General features: G+C 37.9%; 1 protein-coding gene across 1 annotated transcript in view; it reads left to right on the top strand.

The window, feature by feature from the left end:
- ECPAS (Ecm29 proteasome adaptor and scaffold) overlaps nt 1-21179 on the top strand; it is a 61085-nt gene that overhangs the window by 2090 nt on the left and 37816 nt on the right. Inside the window, exons 2-14 of the mRNA XM_053932533.1 lie at nt 6562-6692; nt 11242-11358; nt 12495-12613; nt 13789-13941; nt 16047-16215; nt 16705-16844; nt 18029-18110; nt 18346-18465; nt 18636-18721; nt 18983-19061; nt 20063-20112; nt 20671-20737; nt 20844-20966. Coding sequence (XP_053788508.1) covers nt 6562-6692; nt 11242-11358; nt 12495-12613; nt 13789-13941; nt 16047-16215; nt 16705-16844; nt 18029-18110; nt 18346-18465; nt 18636-18721; nt 18983-19061; nt 20063-20112; nt 20671-20737; nt 20844-20966 — 1436 coding nt within the window. The remainder of the gene's footprint in view (nt 1-6561; nt 6693-11241; nt 11359-12494; nt 12614-13788; nt 13942-16046; nt 16216-16704; nt 16845-18028; nt 18111-18345; nt 18466-18635; nt 18722-18982; nt 19062-20062; nt 20113-20670; nt 20738-20843; nt 20967-21179) is intronic.

The raw sequence follows: 21179 nt of genomic DNA, 5'->3' as shown, positions 1-21179 counted from the left end.
AGACTCTGGGGAAGCACCCGATGAGCTGCTCTTTGGAGAAGCTTATGGAACTTCAAAAAAAAAGCGGTTTCTCTTCCCTTGCTTTTCCTGGCCTGGCATAAAAGATGGTTCTCATCTGTGAAGAGGTAATAGCAAGATAGCATATGACTCAGCCAAATGAGAGGGCCTTTGGTTGCCCTGAAATAGTACTTGGCAGTCGTCAGAGAGAAAGGGCACAAGAAATACTTTGAGCATATTTGAGCACTATTAGCTTTCAATTCCAAAGAATTTCTGTGTGCTGTTTCTCTGTTGTTTATTTTTCCGTTGTTGCTGTTGGTTTTGTTTGTTTTTTTTTTTTTTATTGTAAGCTTATGTGTAGACAACAGCCTAATTCTGCTCTTTGTTAGATGTTACTAGAACTAGGCTGAGTGATATGATAATGGTGGGGATGTCCCTTATGTAGCCAAGGTCCCGTGGTGGAGTAGAGAAGAATCTTGATCCTGTACAGATCCTAGAACTGGAGGACCCAAATGCCAGGATATTTTTTCCATTGATACCTGGGATAAATTGATGTAAGGACAGTGAATGCTCTCACTGCTTCTGTCATCCGAGAGATTCTGTTGTTAGATTCACAGTGCTATTGTGATTCCCTTTGGTGAAACCAGTCAATGTCTTCCTTGTGACTCCGTGGCTTTTATCAGTATGTAATCTGACTTTCCAGGCTCCAGATCTGATCCTGCACAAAATTAGTCCTCAGCCATGTGCCTGTTGCTACACAGCCCTTTCTCTTAAGCTGGACTAGAAAGACAAATATCCCCAGACTGAGATTCACATTTATAATTACATTATTTCATTCAGGTTATTTGACCACAACATCCTTCAAAAATGAGAGAATTTAGTGGTTTGCTTAGAAATCTTTTCTTTCGGTGGGAGGAGGAATCTCTTTTTGGAAATTTCTTTTTGTTTAGTTTGGGTTTTTTGTGGTACCTCTCTGTTGCTGAATAGAAAGTACTGTAATAATCTTAAATAAAAAAATAATTAAAGCTAATGGAAAAAAGAGTAACTTCATGTAGAGAGAGAGAAACTAAGCCTCCATTTGGACTTGCTGTCTTTTGATACATTCAAATAGTTAAATTTCAGCATATATGGAAAGAAGTCCTTTCTTTTATAGGATGATGACTAGTCCTGAAATAAGAAAAATAATTACCATTAGTTTTTGGTTGGAAAACCAGATTTCCTTGCTTTATATTCCTGTAGTATTGTAAATGGCTATAGGAAGCTTTTATCTATAGCCCCTGTCAAACATGGAAACTATGTAAATGCTGTGTAAAGGGTGCTTCTCGTTCTAGAGGACAGGTTGTTTGAAGGCAGCATAAGATATGGCAGTTTAAAAATTAATGCATAATTAGTAATTTTGTCCTAAAGCCACAAGAGTTCAGATGCAACAGAAGCAAGTTAATCTTGAGTAATAGTAGTCATCCATTCAAATGGAGAACCTGTGCCTGGAATATTGCAAATTGCAACATGGGTTCTGATGTACTATTCAAGCTTTTACGTAAGCTTTTCTATAGAATGAAAGAATAGAAGGGGAAAAAAACATAATATATCCTTCCTCCAACAGGCCTTCCTAACCTTTTCCAATCAAATCTTGTAGAACAACCTGGTGAGCGGCCTGTTTGTACAAGTGCTCCCTTAAGTTTTTTGGTTGTAGGCACACAAGGAGTTACTGGTAGAGACAAGAATAGCACCAGCAAATCCTGACTGTTTGCTGCTTTAATCATACTAGTTATATTTTCTCCCAGAGTCTAGTAACATTTGAACAAGAATTTGACTCCTATTTTAGTAGTTGCACAGCAGATGAGAACTTTATTCTTCTGCGTGTGGAATAATGCAGAAGCAATTGCTTAGTTCTAGAGAGACAAAAGGGTGTGATAGACCTTTTGCTTTAGCAGGAACCTGCCCCTAAAACTACCCCTGCCATCCAGGAGGTGAAATTGAAATGCTTTTGTACCCAGAACTCTTTATTTGATGTAGGGCCCTTTGGAGAAAATGTGGGGGGGATGCTTGTGTAACGCTTCTGCAGTGTTCAGGTAATAGAGGAGTGTCTCAGAGGTTTTTGTCTGATTTACTGAAACTGTTGTAGAAATTATTTATTTTGTAGCAAGCAGTTCCACCAATCTGTCAAACTGATAGTTCTCAGGAAAGTGAAAATAAATTCTGACTTCATGCACAGGTCTGCTCTGTTTTGCAGAGAACTTAGACACTGCTTTTAGTTCCTCAGATGTTTTGTGGTTAACAAAGTACAGCTAGTTTGACATGTCCTAGCCCCAGCAGTTTCTTGAGTCAGTTTTCATAAAAGGAAGGGTGTGTGTTTTACTTGATACTCTGCTACACAAATGTGCATTGCTGAGGGGTCTGTGTGGAATAACTGATATGCTGTACATAACATCTATAAGTTCCAGAGAATGCCAGAGGGAACTGATTTGAAATGGAACTGTGCTTGGCTGAACTGAGGAGGTTTTGTTGTGTGGTTTGTGGTTGTTTTTTTTTGGTTTTTTTTTTTTTTGTTTTGTTTTGTTTTTTTTTTTGTTTTTTTTTTTTTGTTTTTTTTTTTTTTTTTTTGTTTTTTGTTTTTTTTTTTTTCTAATTAAAATAAGGAGGGTAACATCTTTGAATTCCTGGCTGTATTGAGGTAGCTGTTTCACTGTTTATCCATATTTTTATCCTTTTTCCCTCCTTGTCTTTCTCTCACTTCTCTCACTTCTCTTTGACGAGCTCCATGTCAGTATTTACCAAATGGAAGGAAAGGGCATGTTTTTCCTATGAGCAGGCTGTGGGGTTTTACCATTACCTTGGGTGACCACAAGGTCAGTTTTGAAGTAACAAAACTTAAAATAACACTGACCCTTTTGTGGATGGTATTGCGGGATTTGGAAGTTAGTGTCTCATTGTTAGTGTAGTTTTTTTGTAGAATTTGTATCCATTATCTGTGTTTTGAAAGTGATTCCTTTCTTTTCTGTCTTTGCAAGGTTGTTAAGTGCTGAAACCAGTATTCCTCCTTGTAGTGTTAAATGGCGATTGGAAAGAACAAGAAGTGAAACATGTATTTTCTCACAGATAGAAAATACATTGCCATGGTAACTTGGGAATTGCAGATTCCAAATACACCATGTCAATTTACACAAATAGGACACTGGTGTTGGAAATAGGGATACAAAGCTATATCTTGTTTATTGGCCCCTTTGTTTCTTTGACATACAATGAAAGGAAATGTCATCTTCATATGCAATGAAGATTTTATTCGGTTCTCCATATTTATCTTTGTCTTTTTGTAAACACGTTTTTTTCCTCAAGGAAGTGCCACAAAATTAGCGTATTTTGTGAAAGTACTACACAGCAGCATGAAAAGAAGTGATTGTGCCAAAATACATGATTAACTGTTTCAAATTCTGCATGGACTTAGTTGTACGTATTTTAAAAGTAAACGTACTTACCAATTTTTTTACTCATGCACCTTATTCTTTGTTGTGTTGTGTTTTTTAATCCATAGTAAAATGATAACTGTCATAGCTGTGGCACACATATGATGTTTCTAAGATTGGTTTCCAGTTACTAAGGCTTTTTCCAATCAGTTTTTGTCCTTTCTGCCCCCCCTCCCACTCTCCTTGGTATGTAGTAAAGCAAGTTAGACATCTTGTTTTACTTATTTCTACTATCAGACAAGCTCTTCGAATTGCAATTGTGCGGTTTTTCAGTTGCTAGTAGAGGTTGTAAAATCAGATGGAGAAGATTTTAGCTTTATACTTAAAAACTTCAGAAATGCATGATGTGGGGACTTGAGACCAGTTGTGAGCAAACTGTTTTGTTTGATGTCTGGTGCATAGTGGTCCGTTTGCTGGCTGACAAAGAGACATAAAGGAGGGAAAAACACTTTCCTCATGCCATCCAGGAGGTCTGCAGCACACATGAAGACAAGACGCAGCATCTGAGATGCAGATACTTCATGCACAGTTACTTTCCTGGACCATTGTGTGTGGTGCTTTAAATCTCCAGGGTTTATGCTTTCCTGTAATGAATGCTGTCAGCTTGAGAAATGGTCTTAACTGTTAGTAGAATAAAAACCATGGAGGAAATGTTTGAAGTACAATACTTGGAAAGTTTTATAGCTCTTTGTTTTCCTATCTCACTGCTATGGATACAGCCTGCATCAGGCAGCATGAGAGAGTACTCTGACAAACTCCTGGCCACTTTCTTAACTACATCCAGGTGACCAGTATCCTTGAATTTGCTGAAGAGTCTTGTTATGATTATGGTTAAAGGAAGACTATTTGATGACAGAATTAGGGCTTAACTGACTTTGCAGCAGAGGTATGAGAAAAGTATTAAACTTATCTCATAGACAGCGTTAAGAAGGGGGTAGCTTTTTTTCCTCCTGATCTGTTATTATTGGTCTTGATATTATTATTATTTCCACCATTCCGGTGGCTGCTTGAAACGAGAATAATGGAGGAAGCTGGAAATGGGGCACCTGCTTGTAATTCAGTGCATTGCTACATTTCCTGAGTGCACATGTGAAGTGCACTCTGTCAGTGTCTCTGACTTAAAGAAGGTCTGTATGTAGTCCAGTGACTACCAACAAATGGCTTTAGAACTAACTTCGGTTGTGTTTTCTTACACTTGTTTTTGATCTGTTGCTGTGTGAAAGAACATGTTAAGAAAGTTCCTCAGTTGATTTGCTTGAGAATGATGGATCTGCAGTGTTCTCCTGGAGTTCTAGGTCCAAGGGGAAAGATTTTAGAGTTTTTATTAATTAAAATAATTTTGGCTGTTTGATGTGACTTCTGTAGTCCCTTACTGCCTGTGTGGTAGTGAGACACCAAGGAGGCCCTTGAATGGGGGCTCATTGCGATGGGCGGGACAGGAGGGTTGGGGGAAGGATGACATAAGAAGGAAGGTGAAAAGAAATCAAATGTCATGATTTTTTTAAAAAATTGAAACGAGATAAGTGTTATAGAACCATTGACTAGCTGATGACTTGATTGGTCTGTGAAATCTCTCAGAAATGAGATTGACTCATATCTTCAGTTTATTGTATAGATGCTGCAAAGTTTTGGCAGTAGTTACCTTGACAGTAAAATTTCATCGTTCTCTTTCTGTTCAGTTGTCATATTTGCTCAGCAGAAAATGAAATCTTGGAAGTGGTATGTTTATGTTTAATCTGCATCTGGCAGAGGAGGAATGATGTTATGATTGCAGGGATAACACAGGTTTTAAAAATAGGACAGTAAAGTCTTCTGAAGCCAAATCATCATGGGTTTGCTGATTAGAGCTGTAGTTGCATTTCAATATCCCTTTTGTTCACTTTGGTTCTAATCATATCCATTCACCTCAGTCTTTGCTGCTGCCCTATACAAGTGTTTTTTTTTTTTTTTTTTTTTTTTTACACTGTAGTCCTTTACAGTCAGCTCGATGATCCTCCTCTGCTGAAGGAGGCCTCTCCTTGGTCTCCGTCTAATCTCAGTTTGCTAGAGATTATTTTACATGAGTCTTTGGAGAAATTATTTCCTCTTTATAAGATGTCTTAAGACCTTTAGCCTTTCAAAAGCATTGGGTCTCCTTGCTACCTGTGGGTCTGGGCTTCATTGCTGCAGGATGAAATACATGCTCCTGGTCCTGTGCACAAGGATTCTTCTCAGTCCAGCTGTTAGGAATGATGTTGTTGCTGGGGAGGCTTTGCTTTGCTTCTGGTGTAGCTGTTGGGGCAGCTGCATGTTGGCACTTAAAATAAGGACTTTTAACCTTGTTTTTATAAAAGCAAGCCTTTGTGCTTGAGCGATTGACAGAAGATTTTGGTGTCATCTGTTTTTGTGAAATGATCTTCTGTTCATTCCTTTCTGGGTTTGGGGAGTAGATCAGCTGGCCAGAGGAAGGTAAGTTGAAACCCCCCAGCCACTTTGTATAGTGATAGTAGGATCACAACACTATGTCCTACATTTCATGCTTGTGCTCTTACTTCTATTGATGATAGTTCTATCTTTTTGAAAACAGATCAGCTACTTGTAACAAACAAGTAACTGGCTCAGCCAACATTTGTTCAGATTTTCTGGGAGACCTTAGTGCCCCAGTGGGCAGGTGCTGGACAGGTTAACCTATGTCAAGATGTCATATGAATAATCCTGTAATCCTAACCTGTGCATATCAAATTTACTCTGGAACAGTTTTCTCAAGCTTCAGAAAAACTGATTTTTCACTCTAGATTATTTCTTGTCTTTTCAGGTGTGTGGATTGTACATGCAAAGGCAGCCTTAATTGTTTTTGTATTTGCTAGGAGAGGTCTTCCTGTACTTGTGAAGGCTAGTACTGGAAGCCTGGTATTCTGGTATCAGGATGGTTTCTACCATGCATCATTTTCTCAGTGTTAAAAATCTGTGATGAGTGCTTTTGAGATAAAAATACTCAAATGACATTGTGCAGTGTTTCTTGTAAGTCTTATTAGGGGATGTTCAGAAAAAGTTTTCTTGCTACAGGAATTTTGAGTTTCAACCAGTTTCTCTTTTTCTTTTTTTCTTTAATTAATTGTAGATCAGCTGGAGCGTGTGTTCTTACGTCTTGGCCATGCAGAAACAGATGAGCAGTTACAGAACATTATTTCCAAATTCCTACCCCCTGTTCTTCTCAAGCTGTCCAGCACACAGGAAGGAGTTCGCAAAAAGGTAAGGGTTCAATTTATCATAAAGATACATTGTCCTGATCAAGGAGAAGGAAATGGCCGTGATGTATCATGATTTGCTATGCTTGGATGTTCTCTGTTGAGAAAATTACTCTTTGAGGAAAATTTATCATTACTGTAATAGCGAATTGGTTCATTACACCTGTTAGAGCTTAAACAAAGCAGTCAGTGCTTGTGTCAGCACGGGTGTTGCAGATGTGTGGAGGCTGTATTTCTTTCCACTTGAGGCCAGCTAGCTCTGAGTTAGCTTGGGACCAAGCTTTGCTGCCATAGGGACAGTTACTATGGCTTCCAGGGCTGTTGTGCTTCCACCTGACTTAGGGCACATGTGAAGAAAGCTTGCTTCTGTGCACAACATACTATGAAGCCATACTCATAGATGTCATTCACTTGGCTGATAACTGGAACAAGAGCAAGAACCAAGTAATTTTAAAGATGGACTGTCATACCTATCTGAAAAAAATCAGTTCCCTGGTACATAAGGCAGCTTTATCACAAAATTCATTCAGATACTTTAGTATGTACCAAAACTGTTTGGTTTTTGCCTGTAACCAGGCATAAGGATCAAGGACCAAGCAGTTTTAGAGGTGGAATTTAATATGTAACTGGGGAATTCAGTTTCCTGCTTTAGGTTTTAGGTCTCGTAATAGGAGTGGACTGGAATGTTTTGGAGCAGAATGCAGATGAAGTGTTGGGAGTTAGTGGTGGAAAAGAAGCTTTTCATGAGTCCCTCTGTCTTGTAGAAATAGGGAAATGATCATACTGTCACTGCATTTATAACCAGATTTCAGAACCTGCAAGTAACTCTAGCATAGATTTTTCTCAAAGTTCTGCACAAAACATGGCCCTAAGAGTGATGACAAGTGGATCTATGGATGTCATGCCATTCCAGTGTGCTGAAAGACAGATATTCCAACTCAGATGGGGTGTTCTTCTGAATACCTGCTTACCATGTGTGCTTGAAGCTGTGAAGAAAGGCATTTAACCACCTGATGAAATTTCTTAGGGTATTTTTGCATGTACTTTTTCCTCTAAGCTGGAATCTGTTGTCACTTACTTGGGAGTGTTGGAAGATTAAGAAAAGGGGGAGTCTTTTGAAAATTAAATTTTAAGAGGCCTTTTGAAATCACACAGCCTACTTAAGGGTGCATTGTAGAGGTAGGAGTTAATAGTTTTTACATTAGAGTGAATAATGAAATAAAATACATTTCTTCTTCTTTTTAGGTGTTTAAACTCTTGATTTTCTTTCTCAACAGATGATAATAATACAAGCAATTATAGCACTTCCATGTACTTCTTGATATTTGTCAAATTCATTGCGTCCATGTAGATTACCCTGAATACCCTTGCCATATCAGTGAAGGGCATTTTACTTTTTTAGTATTCTGTTTTCATAATAAATTCAAAATGTAGCAAGAAGGCTCTGTATGTGTTGTTTTTTTTTTTTTAATTTGATGTTTTTCACATACCAAAATAATTTTCTAGTGAGACAGAGGTGAGGGGAAGACTGTGAGTGTTTTATTCTAATTGATATCAGTGAACATTTACTATGTAGTGTGCAACCTGCAAGTAAATTTCTTCCATGTGCATGTTCCTGTTTTCCATTACTTATATTGGAACTCAGCTTGTCAATCTTCTTGCTCTTTCATGTTGCCTAATGTAGTGGAAGAACATGCTAAGAATTCTGCTGCCTTTTCAAATACCTAACTTTCCATTGCTAATTTTGCCTGGTGGATAACTAAGAATGTGCTTATTGTTCAACACTAGCATAAATCATGTTAAGTCAATATAAGCAAAATGAAAACATATGTTTTTTGACATGAGCACTCAGGTGATTGGAAAGCTGATCTAATAAAGCTAATGAAATAGAATGGAAAGAGAAGGGCAAACTCTTCATTAACCCAGTGACTCCTATTACCAGTGACAAAACTGACCCCCCCCCATGTAATTTATCTCTCCTGCAGTGATTGTTGTGGTTAAAAACCCATAAACCTGCCGCCAACAGCAATAAAAAAGTGTGCCATTATAGTTAACCATGATTTAAAAACGGACATAATTTTAATTGAAAGTGTAGCTTTTAATTGTAGGGATATGAGCAAATAAGAACATTTGCGTGTTGTGAGTATACTGCTAAGTGTAAAGCATTACAGTTGTTCAAGGACTTCTTTCACCCAATTTTAGAGGCATGTTTTAGTTCACAAGTACACCAGAAGGATTGACTCTGTTCTAATTTCACTTCAACTCCCCAGACTTACTTTGTCCTCAAGCTTGTACTGCTAGAATAAAAAGGGGAAATGGAATTTACAATTTTTCTTCCTGTTGCCTTAGTGTATTCCTTTGTTGGTTTTTATTGCTGCCCTTAATTTTATGACTGTTAGGTCACTATTGCTGCAACATGCAGTAATTTGAACTCATTGCCCTCATACATTTTCAGATCTAGGATATAGTCTAATTGTGGGGATAAGCTTCTAATGCCTTCTAATACTTTTTTAATCCATTTAGGCTGAAGAAGTAATCCATTTTCAGACCACAGTTTTGACAAATGAGTTAAATTTTACTCTAGGATGTCTTCTACGAAATCAGTTATCCTAGTGGTGACAAAGAACTAATCCAGGGTAAATTCACTCTGCTTCTTCAGATGAGCTCCAAGAAGTGCTTTTTGCACTGGGAGCATTTGTACCAAACTGGATACCGTTGTCACTTTAAATGCATCTTGTGTGAGGCCAGCAAAAACAGAAGAAGTTGAAAGTGTTGATGTTTGCTTGAGTCAGGTCTGAAGAGTACTGCTCTTCAGACTCAAGAGTACTGAAGAGTACTACTCTTCAGATCCTTAGCTTACTTGTTTGACATTAATGATTAGAGAAACAGGACATGAGCTAAACCCTCACACATGCAGCCATGCATATGCATGCAGCCATGCATATCCAAATGTAGCCGTGTCTTTTTTTACCAGCCACCATTGGTCATTTGAACATGTTTCTTGAGTTCTGTCTTTGTATCTCCTACCCTTTCTCAAAGAGATCTGTGCAGACAGGTTTTTTTTCCTCTCTAAAATAGTATAAATTTGTAACTGTTGCAATAAATTTACAGCTGCAAAATTTGGTAGCCATTGGTGTTACTTAGTTTGTTAGTTTATCTCTGGTTTTGATCACATGCTTGCAGTCAGCTCTGCAGTTTCTCTGGATTATAGCTGTACATTATTTTGTTTGAGACCTAGTTATGGAGCGGATGTAAAGATGGCATCTAAGAGGCTGCTCATATGGTGCTCAGCATCCATATGGTTCTGCAGTTTCCATTGTGGGCTTTAGGGACAGCATCCTATGACCAAGGCAATAATCCCTTGAAAACACAGGACACCCTGGTTTTTTGTCTTGAAGTGCTTGAAGTTAACATGAATCTAGGACTGGCTCTGACTGGTTTTGCCAGAACTGAATTGACTTTGTCTAACATCACTTCCATTTTTTTTGCACCACCATTTTTGAGAATCTAATAAAGTTTGCAAGCAAGATGCAGATGTTCAGTGTGATTTCTCAGAATGGATAATTGTTCCGGAGTAGAAATTGTAGTTTTTTAATTTTCTTCATTCAGTTATGATACCACCTTCAGGAGATTTACAAATGGCACTTTGGTGATGCTTAGGAACTACCTAATGGGATTGTAGAATCATGGGATAATTCAGGACCTTAGGAAGTCTCCAGACCAATCTCCTATTTAAAACAGTCCATTACAAGTTCAGTTCTGGATGAAGGTGAAGGTTTTATCAAGATGGGTCTTGGAAAACCTCTGAGGATAAAGACTGTACAACTGTCTGGGCCCAAACTTCACTGCTTGATAGTCTTCATCATGAGGGAATACCACAATGCACCTCTCTTATTTCAACACACTCTGGCCCCAGTTTTGCTTTGCTGTCTGTCAGACCCCTGGGTCATTCTCCTCGAGCAGCTGCCTGTTTCCATTGGCATTGCTGTTAGGGCTCTGCCTGCCCAGTCAGGACTTTACCTTGCTTCTGCCTGACATTCACAGCACTCCTGTTGGCTTCTCCTCTTGTTTGAAGGATTTCAGTTCTGTAATGTTCCTTTCCAAACAGTTTTCATAAACTTATTTGGTGGCTTTATTATGGGTGGGGATATTTTTTTTTTGTCTGCTTTGTGAATTGGAGTTATTCTACAGCTCAATATAGAGCAGGAGTGCAGATTTCCAAGCCAGAGACAGTTTTGACAGATAGTAACCAAACTGTGGAGAGAACTGGTCATCTTCAGTAATCCTTTCTTTTATTTCTGTTGATGGATGTTATTGATTGCAGTGTGGTTTGGGACTTTTGTGTTTGTTATAATAGTCACATGGTTTCAAGATAATACTATAAATGATGGCTGCTGTTTTCTTACAAATGAAATAATCAGTTAGATCAGGCTTGATTTGCATATACTAAGCCTGCCTAATGGATTGAGGTTGATGATTGGACCCCAAAGTAGCAACATTAGCTGTGGTTTTTTTCCAATTTTTTTGTTGTTTTTTTTTTATCTTCCTGTCAGGTCATGGAGTTGCTGGTTCATCTGAATAAGCGCATCAAAAGTCGACCAAAAATTCAGCTTCCAGTAGAGACATTGCTAGTTCAGTATCAAGATCCTTCTGCAGTGTCATTTGTCACTGTAAGTGTCTGTTCTTCCAAGACTGTTTGCTGCTTTACTTTAGCAAGCAAAATATTCTTTAAAGCTCCTGTATTTAGCTCTGTCAGTTTTCCTAGCAAGTATGTAATTGTTATGAGGTTGATGTTTTAAGAGCCTTTTTATACTCAGTTTTATAGTCTGGTGTGGGTGAAACTTAGTTTCATAAAGCATTTTGCTGTTCAAATTACTGATATTACTCTTGATATTTCATGAGTGCATGAATTGTCATTGCTTGTCTTGTAAAGGGTCTGTTCATTGGTAAAAGCTGCATTTTGCAAGCAGCTACCAATCCTTATCCTGATATCTGCAGGATCAGAGTTTTACTTAAAACACCTTTTTGAACACATGAGGATCTGTATTTTTATATGGTTTTCGGGTCAGGACCTTAGCTGAACAAGATGAAAAAAATGTTATTTTGTAGATTGTGAAACTTTCATAGATTATTTTATTTAATCTAATTTAAAAAGTGAAAATAATTTTAAAATGTTTTTTCTGAAACTATGAAACAGTTTACATTTCAGTTTTGATAGGTCTGTTGCTAATCATCATCATGAAACAAAAGTGATTAAATCAACACAACTTTTACCTCTGTGGTTCTTGGCTGGATTTAGATGAACAGTATAACAGTTAAATAGTCCAGTATTCAGTATTGCTCTGCTGTGCTGTCCTGTCACTGGACTCTTAACTACATTTGCAGCTTTTAAATGAGGTGATTTAGAAACATGTTTTCAAGAGAAATTTTGTCTATACTGCTTTGTAGTTATTCAGTATTGTATTCTATTTTATTTCAGAAATAGGTAAGAGAGATGATTACATTTGATTTCTTTTAAGCTGCTGCTTAGTTGCAGGTGCTTTTGGTGAAATTGGCAGTGAAAAAGACAAACCAGAGTTTTTTTCATTGTTTTTTTTACCTTTTAAAGCAGAGGCCCAGCAAGACCTGTTCTGACTAGTTCTTGCTTAGTCTCCACTATGATAGTTGTCAATCTGATAAGTCTTAGACTTGGGAAATTGGTCTTGCAAAACATAAGTTGTTTCCAATACTCAATTATGTAACAGAACATACAAGAAGAGGTTCTATTCCATTGCTGCAATACTGTGTGCTTTTTCTACCCCTTTAGAATTTTACCATAATTTATGTTAAGATGGGATACCCCCGTCTGCCTGTGGAAAAACAATGTGAATTGGCTCCAACCCTTCTCACTGCAATGGAAGGGAAACCTCAACCACAACAAGACAGGTACGACTACTTACTCTTGGAGTGAATTTTGTTTGTATTGTTTTAGTAAAATAATTTCTAGTAGTTGTTAAAAGATTTCTTTTCCTAAGTGCTGTCTTCATGACTTAGGATTGTACATGGCAAGAATTGTACTTCTTGCCATGTACAATTTGGATCAGTAAATCAGTCATTTGAATGATACAAGAAATTCTTATAGTCTAATGCTGTAATAATATACAGGATCTGCAGCAGCAGACTCCCTATATGATAAGAGGTCTGTGTTATGATGGAAGTGAAATGCCTGTCCATATCCCCCATGCATCTTCATCAAGTTCTAGTTTTCAGCTTAAGGCTAGACCTTCAGTAGATACTCTCTTACCAGCTGCAGGAGCAGTGCTAGATGTCTCAGATTGGCCACTCTAAATTGAGAGGTAGTGTTTCAAGTAAGTAGGAGTTTTAACTAAGTTGTAGTATGTGGAAAAAAGAGCGTTGGGAACTGCTGTATACTAAGAACCTCTGTGGGTGGGCCTGGTTCTTACCTACACTGAGATGAGTTTACATTGTGTTGGTATTGGAAAATGTCATTAAAATCATGAAAATCAGTCTTCGTTCACTTTACGTACTGTAATGATGTAAAAATATTTTTAAATTACGTTACTGAAAGGTCTTGCAGTAAAATCTTGCCTCCATTCATGAGATTAGTGTGAAAATACTTGGAATGTGGTTTTTCTCTGTTGAAAAGGCAAGTATATGAGTGAAGAGAGCTTTAGAAAATCTGGCTGTACTGCTATACAAGTAGTATATGCATTTACGAGTATATACAAGTAGTACTATGCATTTGCCAGTGTGTCTTAAGGATGAGACAGCCCTATACTGTATTTTGTGGCATACTTATGAAACTGTCAAAAATCTGGACAAAGACAGTGACTTTATCTCTCCAGATGTCTGCATGCATGCAGACACATATGTTCCATTTTAAGTACAAATCCTAATTTATCTTCTGCTTTCCATTTTTAAGTACATCAGATGGTAAATAGAAGCCATTGGATTGTGAATATGTTCAACTTTTGTTAAGATTTTCTTGTTCTGCTATTAAGGAAAAAAAAAGGTTTGTTGTAAAAGGTTTCTCTCTTGTATGTTATAAATAAACAGGTGTGTTTTTTTAAATGGTTGCAGTAAATGTAATTGTTTTTCAGCCTAATGCATCTTCTAATACCAACCCTTTTTCACATGAAATACCCTGCTGAACCACTGAAAGCAGCAGCTTCTCTGTTTAATCTTGCTGAAAAACCAAAGACTGTACAGCTGCTTTTGGACTTCATGCTGGATGTTCTTCTTATGCCTTATGGGTGAGTTGATACCAGTCTCCTCTAGCACTGATGTGTTCTTTATGTGTGAAATAGTACAAACTACACCCTTGAAAACACATTTAAAGTGCGCTGTTTCTTCCTGGCCTGAAAGAAACGAGTAGAAAAGTACAAAAGAAGCTGGTAATTTTAAGAACCAGATAGCCAACTCTTTCAAAGAGAAGCCTGACAAAAATGTGTGCCCATCTTTCTGCAGTTTAGTTTTAAGGTTTATTAAAAACTTGTGCTTTCCAGAGTTGAAGCTTTGAACAAGATTGGTCTTCTGTCTGTCTTCTGGTGAAAAATGTTCAAACTGCAGTGATGTTGTTTTAGTGTGAACACTGTTTTTGAAAGCAAGAAGAATGTACAGAACAACTTGAATTTACTGATCACTGCTTGGAACTTAAGAACCTTCTAGTGTCTAAAATCAATACTTTCTCAAAATGTTTTTCCCACTATTTTTTTTCTGTCTTTGTATTGCTAGGGGAGCTTTTGCTTTGAAAAAAAAAATAGAAATAATTTTGATAGTTGAACACATTTCTATTATTTTCTGGCAATAAAAGTCTCATAGGATTGGTGCCAGTATGATCTATTTGAGCTCATAATTCTTGCTTTCCTGAGTGGATTAACCTGAAGGATTGAATTTAAAATAGTAAGCACATGGTGTTTCTCCATGTCAATTTGTTGGAGGCCATGCTTTCCATCAGATAATTAGGGGACCACTTCCCTTTTGCTTGAATATATAAAATCTTGCAGCTCACAGTTTCAAACGCCTGTTCTTCTGTTCATGATTCACACTCTTCAGTTGGCCCAGGTTAATTGTCCTTAGCTTCATCCCTGGTAGCTTCGACAGACAAATCCTTGGGCTTTCCAGTGAGACTTCACTCCCTTCCATGCTTTTAATACTCTGACCAAGCATGAGTTTTTAAATCACAGAGTAATTTAGTTTGGAAGAGACCTCTGAGAAAACACCCAGAGATGCTGAAAGTAGGAGGTGAAGGTTTTAATTTTCTTTCCAGAAGGTGCTAGAGAGTGTCTTGAGTTAGCCTATGGCTCTAGATGTCTGTATCTTAAAGTCTTGCTCCCTGGGGTGAAGCTGTTTGCAGTGGTTTACAGCTAATTTATGCTTGTTAGAACTTGGCCTGTTATTGTCCAGTTGTGATTTAGCCTTACCAGTTTGCTGCAGTAAAGCAAGCAGAAAGCTTAACTGTAGGGTTTAAAGCTCATAATAAAGTGTTTATAAAGTTTTAACTAATGAGACTTGGAATTAATTCCTATTGTTGAGATTGTTTGCCTCTTTTTGTTGCTTCTGTGCTGAATGCAAAATGGGAGGCTGGCTAGGGCAAAAGAATTCTTATTGGTCTCTGCAGTGCAATTTTGAGGCCATTTGGCCATCTTCCATGGAGAGGTGGGGTGGCTTTTATAAAAGCATGAAGGTGAGCACTTATTGGTCTCTGCAGTGCAATTTTGAGGCCATTTGGCCATCTTCCATGGAGAGGTGGGGTGGCTTTTATAAAAGCATGAAGGTGAGCACAGGGCAGCTGGACTAGCTGGTCTTACAAAAGAACAAGCTCTATGAACTTTTTATTTTTGCTTTCCTTCTCTGCCCAGTACTAAAACTGCCATTGTCCAAGATAGTATCTCATTTATTTATTTTTTTACATTAGGATGTTTCCTGTCACTTGTGTTGCGTATGCTTCATTGTTCCCCTTGTTAGGTTTGTATTTTTTTAGAAATCATACAAATGTTACTGGAGCTTTTAGCATGAGTTTCATGTAGTACAGCATAAGTATTTACTTCTAATACAAAGGAAATAATTTTTTCTGGTTTGTAAGCTAAGAACTCTTTCTGGAAATGCCAGTGGACCCTTCCCTTTTCTAACTAAAGTTTGTTTTCATTTACAGTGACATTGTTATGGCTCTTGCAGAATATGTTGGGATAATTGGTAGCAGAGCCTCAAATTCTGTCTTATGTTAGAGTCATGGGATTAATTAAAGAAAAATAATCAAGTTGGACAAGTTATGTGTCTTTCTCAATTCCGGAATCTAATTTAGCTTGTAATGTGGATTGGAAAAGGCTCTAATAAAAGTCTCTCCTTGCCTGCTTAGGTTTGTATTGAATGAATCTCAAAGTCGACAAAACGTGCCCTCGGCTCAGGGGTCTTCATCAAGTAGCATGGGAGGTCCTGGAATCCCTCAGCCACCTCCAGGGATGAGCTTTTATGCAGCCAAAAGGGTAATTGGAGATAGTCCATGGACACCAGAGCTGCTAGAACAGGTATTTAGAGCTGTGGGGCTGGTCCATGGTAAATTGTGGGTATGGTAATGGGGACAGTTGCAGATGGAGGAATGGAAAGCCAGAGGGAAAATATGTAACTGATTCTGACCAGGTCTTTAGTTGCCCTGAGGGAATTTATTGAGGGAATTTTTTGCATGACGCCTTGAGGAATTTAGCAGTGGTGATGGGAGGAGGAACATCACTGGGAAGCAGCCATGACTGCAGCCTACTCTTGTGTTTTGCTGGGAAAGGTTGCAACAGTGTCTTCTGAAGCATCCCTTTTTCGCAGTGGTGTAACAGAGTATCCCATGCTAGTAATGCTGGTACTTTGCTGCAGATGACTTTGATAGGAGGCAAGCTAAGAGATGGAGAGCATGTGAACTGCTCCTTAAGCAAGTAGAAGCCTTGATTTCAGACAGCTGAGGTGCTACAGTTAGTGTAACATCTGCTTTCTTGTCAGTAACACTGCTTTTCCCTGGTGTTGAACAGTGTAAGCTGGGGATAGTGAAGTTCATTGAGGCTGAGCAAGTGCCCGAACTTGAAGCTGTTATACACCTGGTTGTAGCCTCCAGTGATACAAGACACAGTGTTGCCACTGCAGCAGACCTTGAACTAAAGAGCAAGCAAAGGTAAGGTCTGGATGGTTGGAAAAGATGGTGTTAGTATTCCTGAAACAGCTATCTGCAATGAATGTAGTGCTCCATAGAGACTGTGCTGGAGGTGAGGAAGGCTGAGGTTCCCTTATATCTGTGAAGCTGCCATATATTCCCACTGGGCTGGGAATGGTGCAGTCTTGCAGCTGGAAATGTCACTTGGCTCCACAGCTGACAGTTTAGCTGTGTGGGTTTGATAATTTTTGGTATCACTTCTGAGCCATTTTCTTACCAAATCGTAAAAAATAACAGTGGTTTCCACATTGCCCCCTGTGGATTATCAATTGTCAGTAAGACTTTAGTAAATGATTTCCAGAAAAATATACTTTCATTTAATTTATTAGAAGAGGAAAGAGACTAATTGTGAAATGGATCATAGTCTAGAAAGTGTGGCAAACATTGTTGTCATTATTACTGAAGCTTCTGCTCACCTGCAGTTCTCCCATCATCATCTAAAGACAGTACTTCTGTCTTTAACTCATCAAGAGGCCAGAATAATGGCTGCTGATACTGTTTGATGAGACACTGACAGTGGGAGATTTGCTGGCTTATGTAGGAGGGTGGAGCAAGACAGGCCCATCTTTGAAATATGTGGGTGGCTTCTGTAGGACTATTTAACGTGGAGTCAAATTTTTCATGTGGAACCTTCAGCGGCTGAAGTCTGTTCATGTATCTCAGTCGTGACAGGGGAGAATGATTCTATTAAATGATGAAGCCTGATTAAGGAAGCTGGTCTCTCCTTCTTGTCTCATCTTTCCTTCTGAAGAAAGAGATGCCCAGAGAGAAAAATAACAGTGTGGACAATATGTAATGTTGAATGTCTTTTATAAGAAACGTATGCTGCTTCACAGATTACTGTTTGATATTCAATTGGTAGATTACCATGGTCTGTATGTCTTGTTTCAGTGGCAGAGAAGGGAGCATGTAGGTTTCTAACAGATTACTTGATATCATATTGTCAGAAATTGTTAAATTGTAATTAGTTCACATTCTTTATGACTATATATTATGTGGATGTGGGAAAAGTGGTCAGAAGTAAAACTGAGGTTCTATGTAAATTTTGGGACTGATATGAATATGATGCAAAATGCTGTATTTTAAGAAGTAGTCAAAGGTCAGAATCGTAACATGTTTGTGTTCAATGTGGTTTTTTCCTTCAGTTTAATTGACTGGAACAATCCTGCTATCATCAACAAAATGTATAAAGTGTATCTTGGGGATATACCACTGAAAACCAAGGAGGTAGGATTTGCCTTCAGAGTTGTCTTCTTAATTAATGAAGAAGTAATTTTTGTTATCTTACTTTATTTTTAAGAAAGTATGTATTTCTTTAATCTATCACTTCCTTTGATATCTGCTTTCACTGAATATTTATGCTATTTGAATAATTTTTTTCTCTGTGCCAGTGTGTTCTGATTTGCAGCAGAAAGTAATTTACTGTTTTTCAGAGATGCACTATTTAATCTGTTTCTGACAGGGATCTGTTCTGAAACCAGAAATGAAACGAGAGTCAGTCAGCACCCGTGTTAAATTAAAGATAGTTCCTCATCTTCTACGATCCCAGCAAGCTGCAGAAATGTTCCCAGCCAACATTCAGGTGATGCTTATTTTCCAAAGCTACTTCCTAATAAGTTTGATGATACAGTTTCTCCAGTACTTAGAAGTAGGAAGCATTGTTACTGATGACAGTGTTTAAAGAAGAGGGGGAATTAAAATCTTTGAAAGTGAAGCCAGACACTCTCTAATTTGCTCCTTCTTTTTTGTCAGGTGGTATATGATGGACTCTTCGGTGCAAACACAAATACAAAACTGAGAAGTTTGTCTTTGCAGTTTGTGCATCATATTTGTATCATGTAAGTAGTTCAGAGAGCACAATTTTTTTGCTATTTGTCTAGAAGCCACTCTGTTTAATAAAGATAAAACTGAACTAATGAGTACTAAAATGCAGAGAAAATAGGTTTTTTTTTTTACTTAATCTGGAAAGCTTAGTGTGTTTGTGCTTGCACACAATAAGTTGTAATACCTGATCTTAACACAGTTGAAAGAAGTGATAGTAGAGAAGAACCTTTTCAGGGATGCAAAAGATAATATTTTGTTGGTTTCTCTAATTGCAGTTGTCCAGAGAGTAAAATAAAGCCCTTAGGTCCAGTGCTTTTAAATGGACTTACAAAGCTGATCAATGAATACAAAGAGGTAAGATGAAAAATTCTTTAGTTCTTCATATGAATACAAGCAAAAGATAAATAAATTTATGATGGAAACTGATGTATCTTTTTTTTTTGTGTTTGTTTGAGAGGTTACTGGAGGATACCTTTTAAGAATTTTTGTTGGAAGAGAAGCAAATATTTTAAAATATAGTAATATTTTAGTAATATAAAGAGAGAAGTCAAAGTAGTATCTAGCTGCTCTTACTCTGGAGCACACAAGGACCTCAACTCTGGCTCTTTATCATCCCACTGTGTTAAGCATCTGAATAGGTCTGCTTATACATTCCATCCTATCTATCGGGATGGTATTATTATGGGAAGGGTTTTACCAAAGAGAACTGCAAATGCCAGTCTGGCCTGACAAGGTGTTTCCAGTGCTATTTCAAAAGTCAAATTCCCCATGATACTCATACATGTACCATAGAAAGGGCAGATGTTGCAGATCCCCTTTTCTGCAGCTTTGAACTTCTTGTTGCTTTGGTTGACCTTTGAATGTGACCTTCTGGCCTAAGTTGGCATTTGAATGCATGGGACACCCTGCCATTGGGAAGGGAATGAAAAAGGAGGAAGTAAGCCCCTGTGCTGTATTGGTCATCCACAGGATGCATTGTGCAAACACTTTCCTTTGTTTACAGCTGCTGTTCAGAGCTAGTGGTTTCTGTCCCTCTACTACTGTTTCATATCCTCACTGAATCTCCTTATTTGTTTCTCTTGAACTAAAATATAGTTAGCTGAGACCAGAAGAGAGGTTTGCATTTTACCACAATTACCAGTTTATCTGTTTCTTAGACAAAAGCGTGCTCCCTCTGTTTCTATATAATGTTTTTATTCTTGGATAGAAATACTTTGTATTTTAGGATTCTTTTTCCATGAAAGTCTGCTTGAGCAATTTGAAGACAGGATTTAAAACAAATGTTTATTTATAAAAGATATACCTGTGTGTATTTCTGGTTTTGCTAAATTCTGTTTATTGTTTTATTATTCAAGGATTCAAAACTGCTATCAATGGCATATTCAGCAGTTGGAAAGCTCTCCAGGTAACTGAAGCATCATTTAAGAAATGGGACATTGAATAACTACTCCAGAGTAATCAGTTAATTTATCAGCAACAAGCTTTATGCCACCCACCAATTTTGCAGTTGAGTGCATAGTGCACAGAAAAGCATTCTTCTTGTGACAACTCCAGAGATGTAAAAAGAAATATGTTTTTAGCTGATGGCTTCTCTACCAGTGATTAATGGCAGCTCATGAATTATGCACAGAATTTAAGAAATGGTTCCACATTCTGGATTGCTAGAAATACAGATTTAAGGAATGTACATCAAAGACCAGAGTGCATGAAGCTAGGCAAGTGTATGTTCAGTCATGTGCTGGTGATTTAAGTGGTTGTACATAAAATGACTCACTTTCTAAACTGTGTTAAGGGAGGGAGAATGTGCTGCTTTATGGTGGATATGGCTAAGATAGAGTAAACTTTCTGTACTGGCTCTAATTGTTTGACACTTAAAATTTGGAATGAGGGGAAGACCAATGACGTGTGAAGCATTTCAATTTAATGAAACAAAAGCTTCATGGATTAAAATATCTTGTTTCAGCCGAATGCCTCAGCTCTTTACCAAGGATATAGCACTGGTACAGCAGTTTTTTGAAGCCTTATGCAAGGTGGGTGCTGATGGGGCTTTGGGAAATCATCATTCTTTTCTTCTGATTTTGCTGAGTCCTTGACACTATATACTGTAAAGTGAAAACTCTTGGTTTTTTACTGCAGGAAGATGCTGATACTAGGCTTGCCATTCAAGAGGCATTGTCTATGATGGTTGGAGCATATAGTAATTTGGAAGGAGCCCAGCGTACCCTGATGGAAGCTCTTGTAGCTTCTTATTTAATTAAGGTATTTTCAGTGGAGTCGAAATCACATACCTTAAAAAAGAGCAATTAATTGTCTTCCTGTTTCCTGATACTTCCTGTTAGATAATTCTGGAGCAGATCTTCCTTTTCTTACTGAATGTATTGGCCTGTCTGGGAGAATGGCAGGGTGTGTATGCTCAGGTAAAATATTTGGCTCAGTGATGGCAAGGAAGGTAATACTGCAGTTCTCTATTTG

This window comes from Vidua chalybeata, chromosome Z, assembly GCF_026979565.1.
Source record: "Vidua chalybeata isolate OUT-0048 chromosome Z, bVidCha1 merged haplotype, whole genome shotgun sequence".
Classification (NCBI taxonomy): Eukaryota; Metazoa; Chordata; class Aves; order Passeriformes; family Viduidae; genus Vidua; species Vidua chalybeata.
This window is presented reverse-complemented; position numbering and strand designations above follow the sequence as displayed.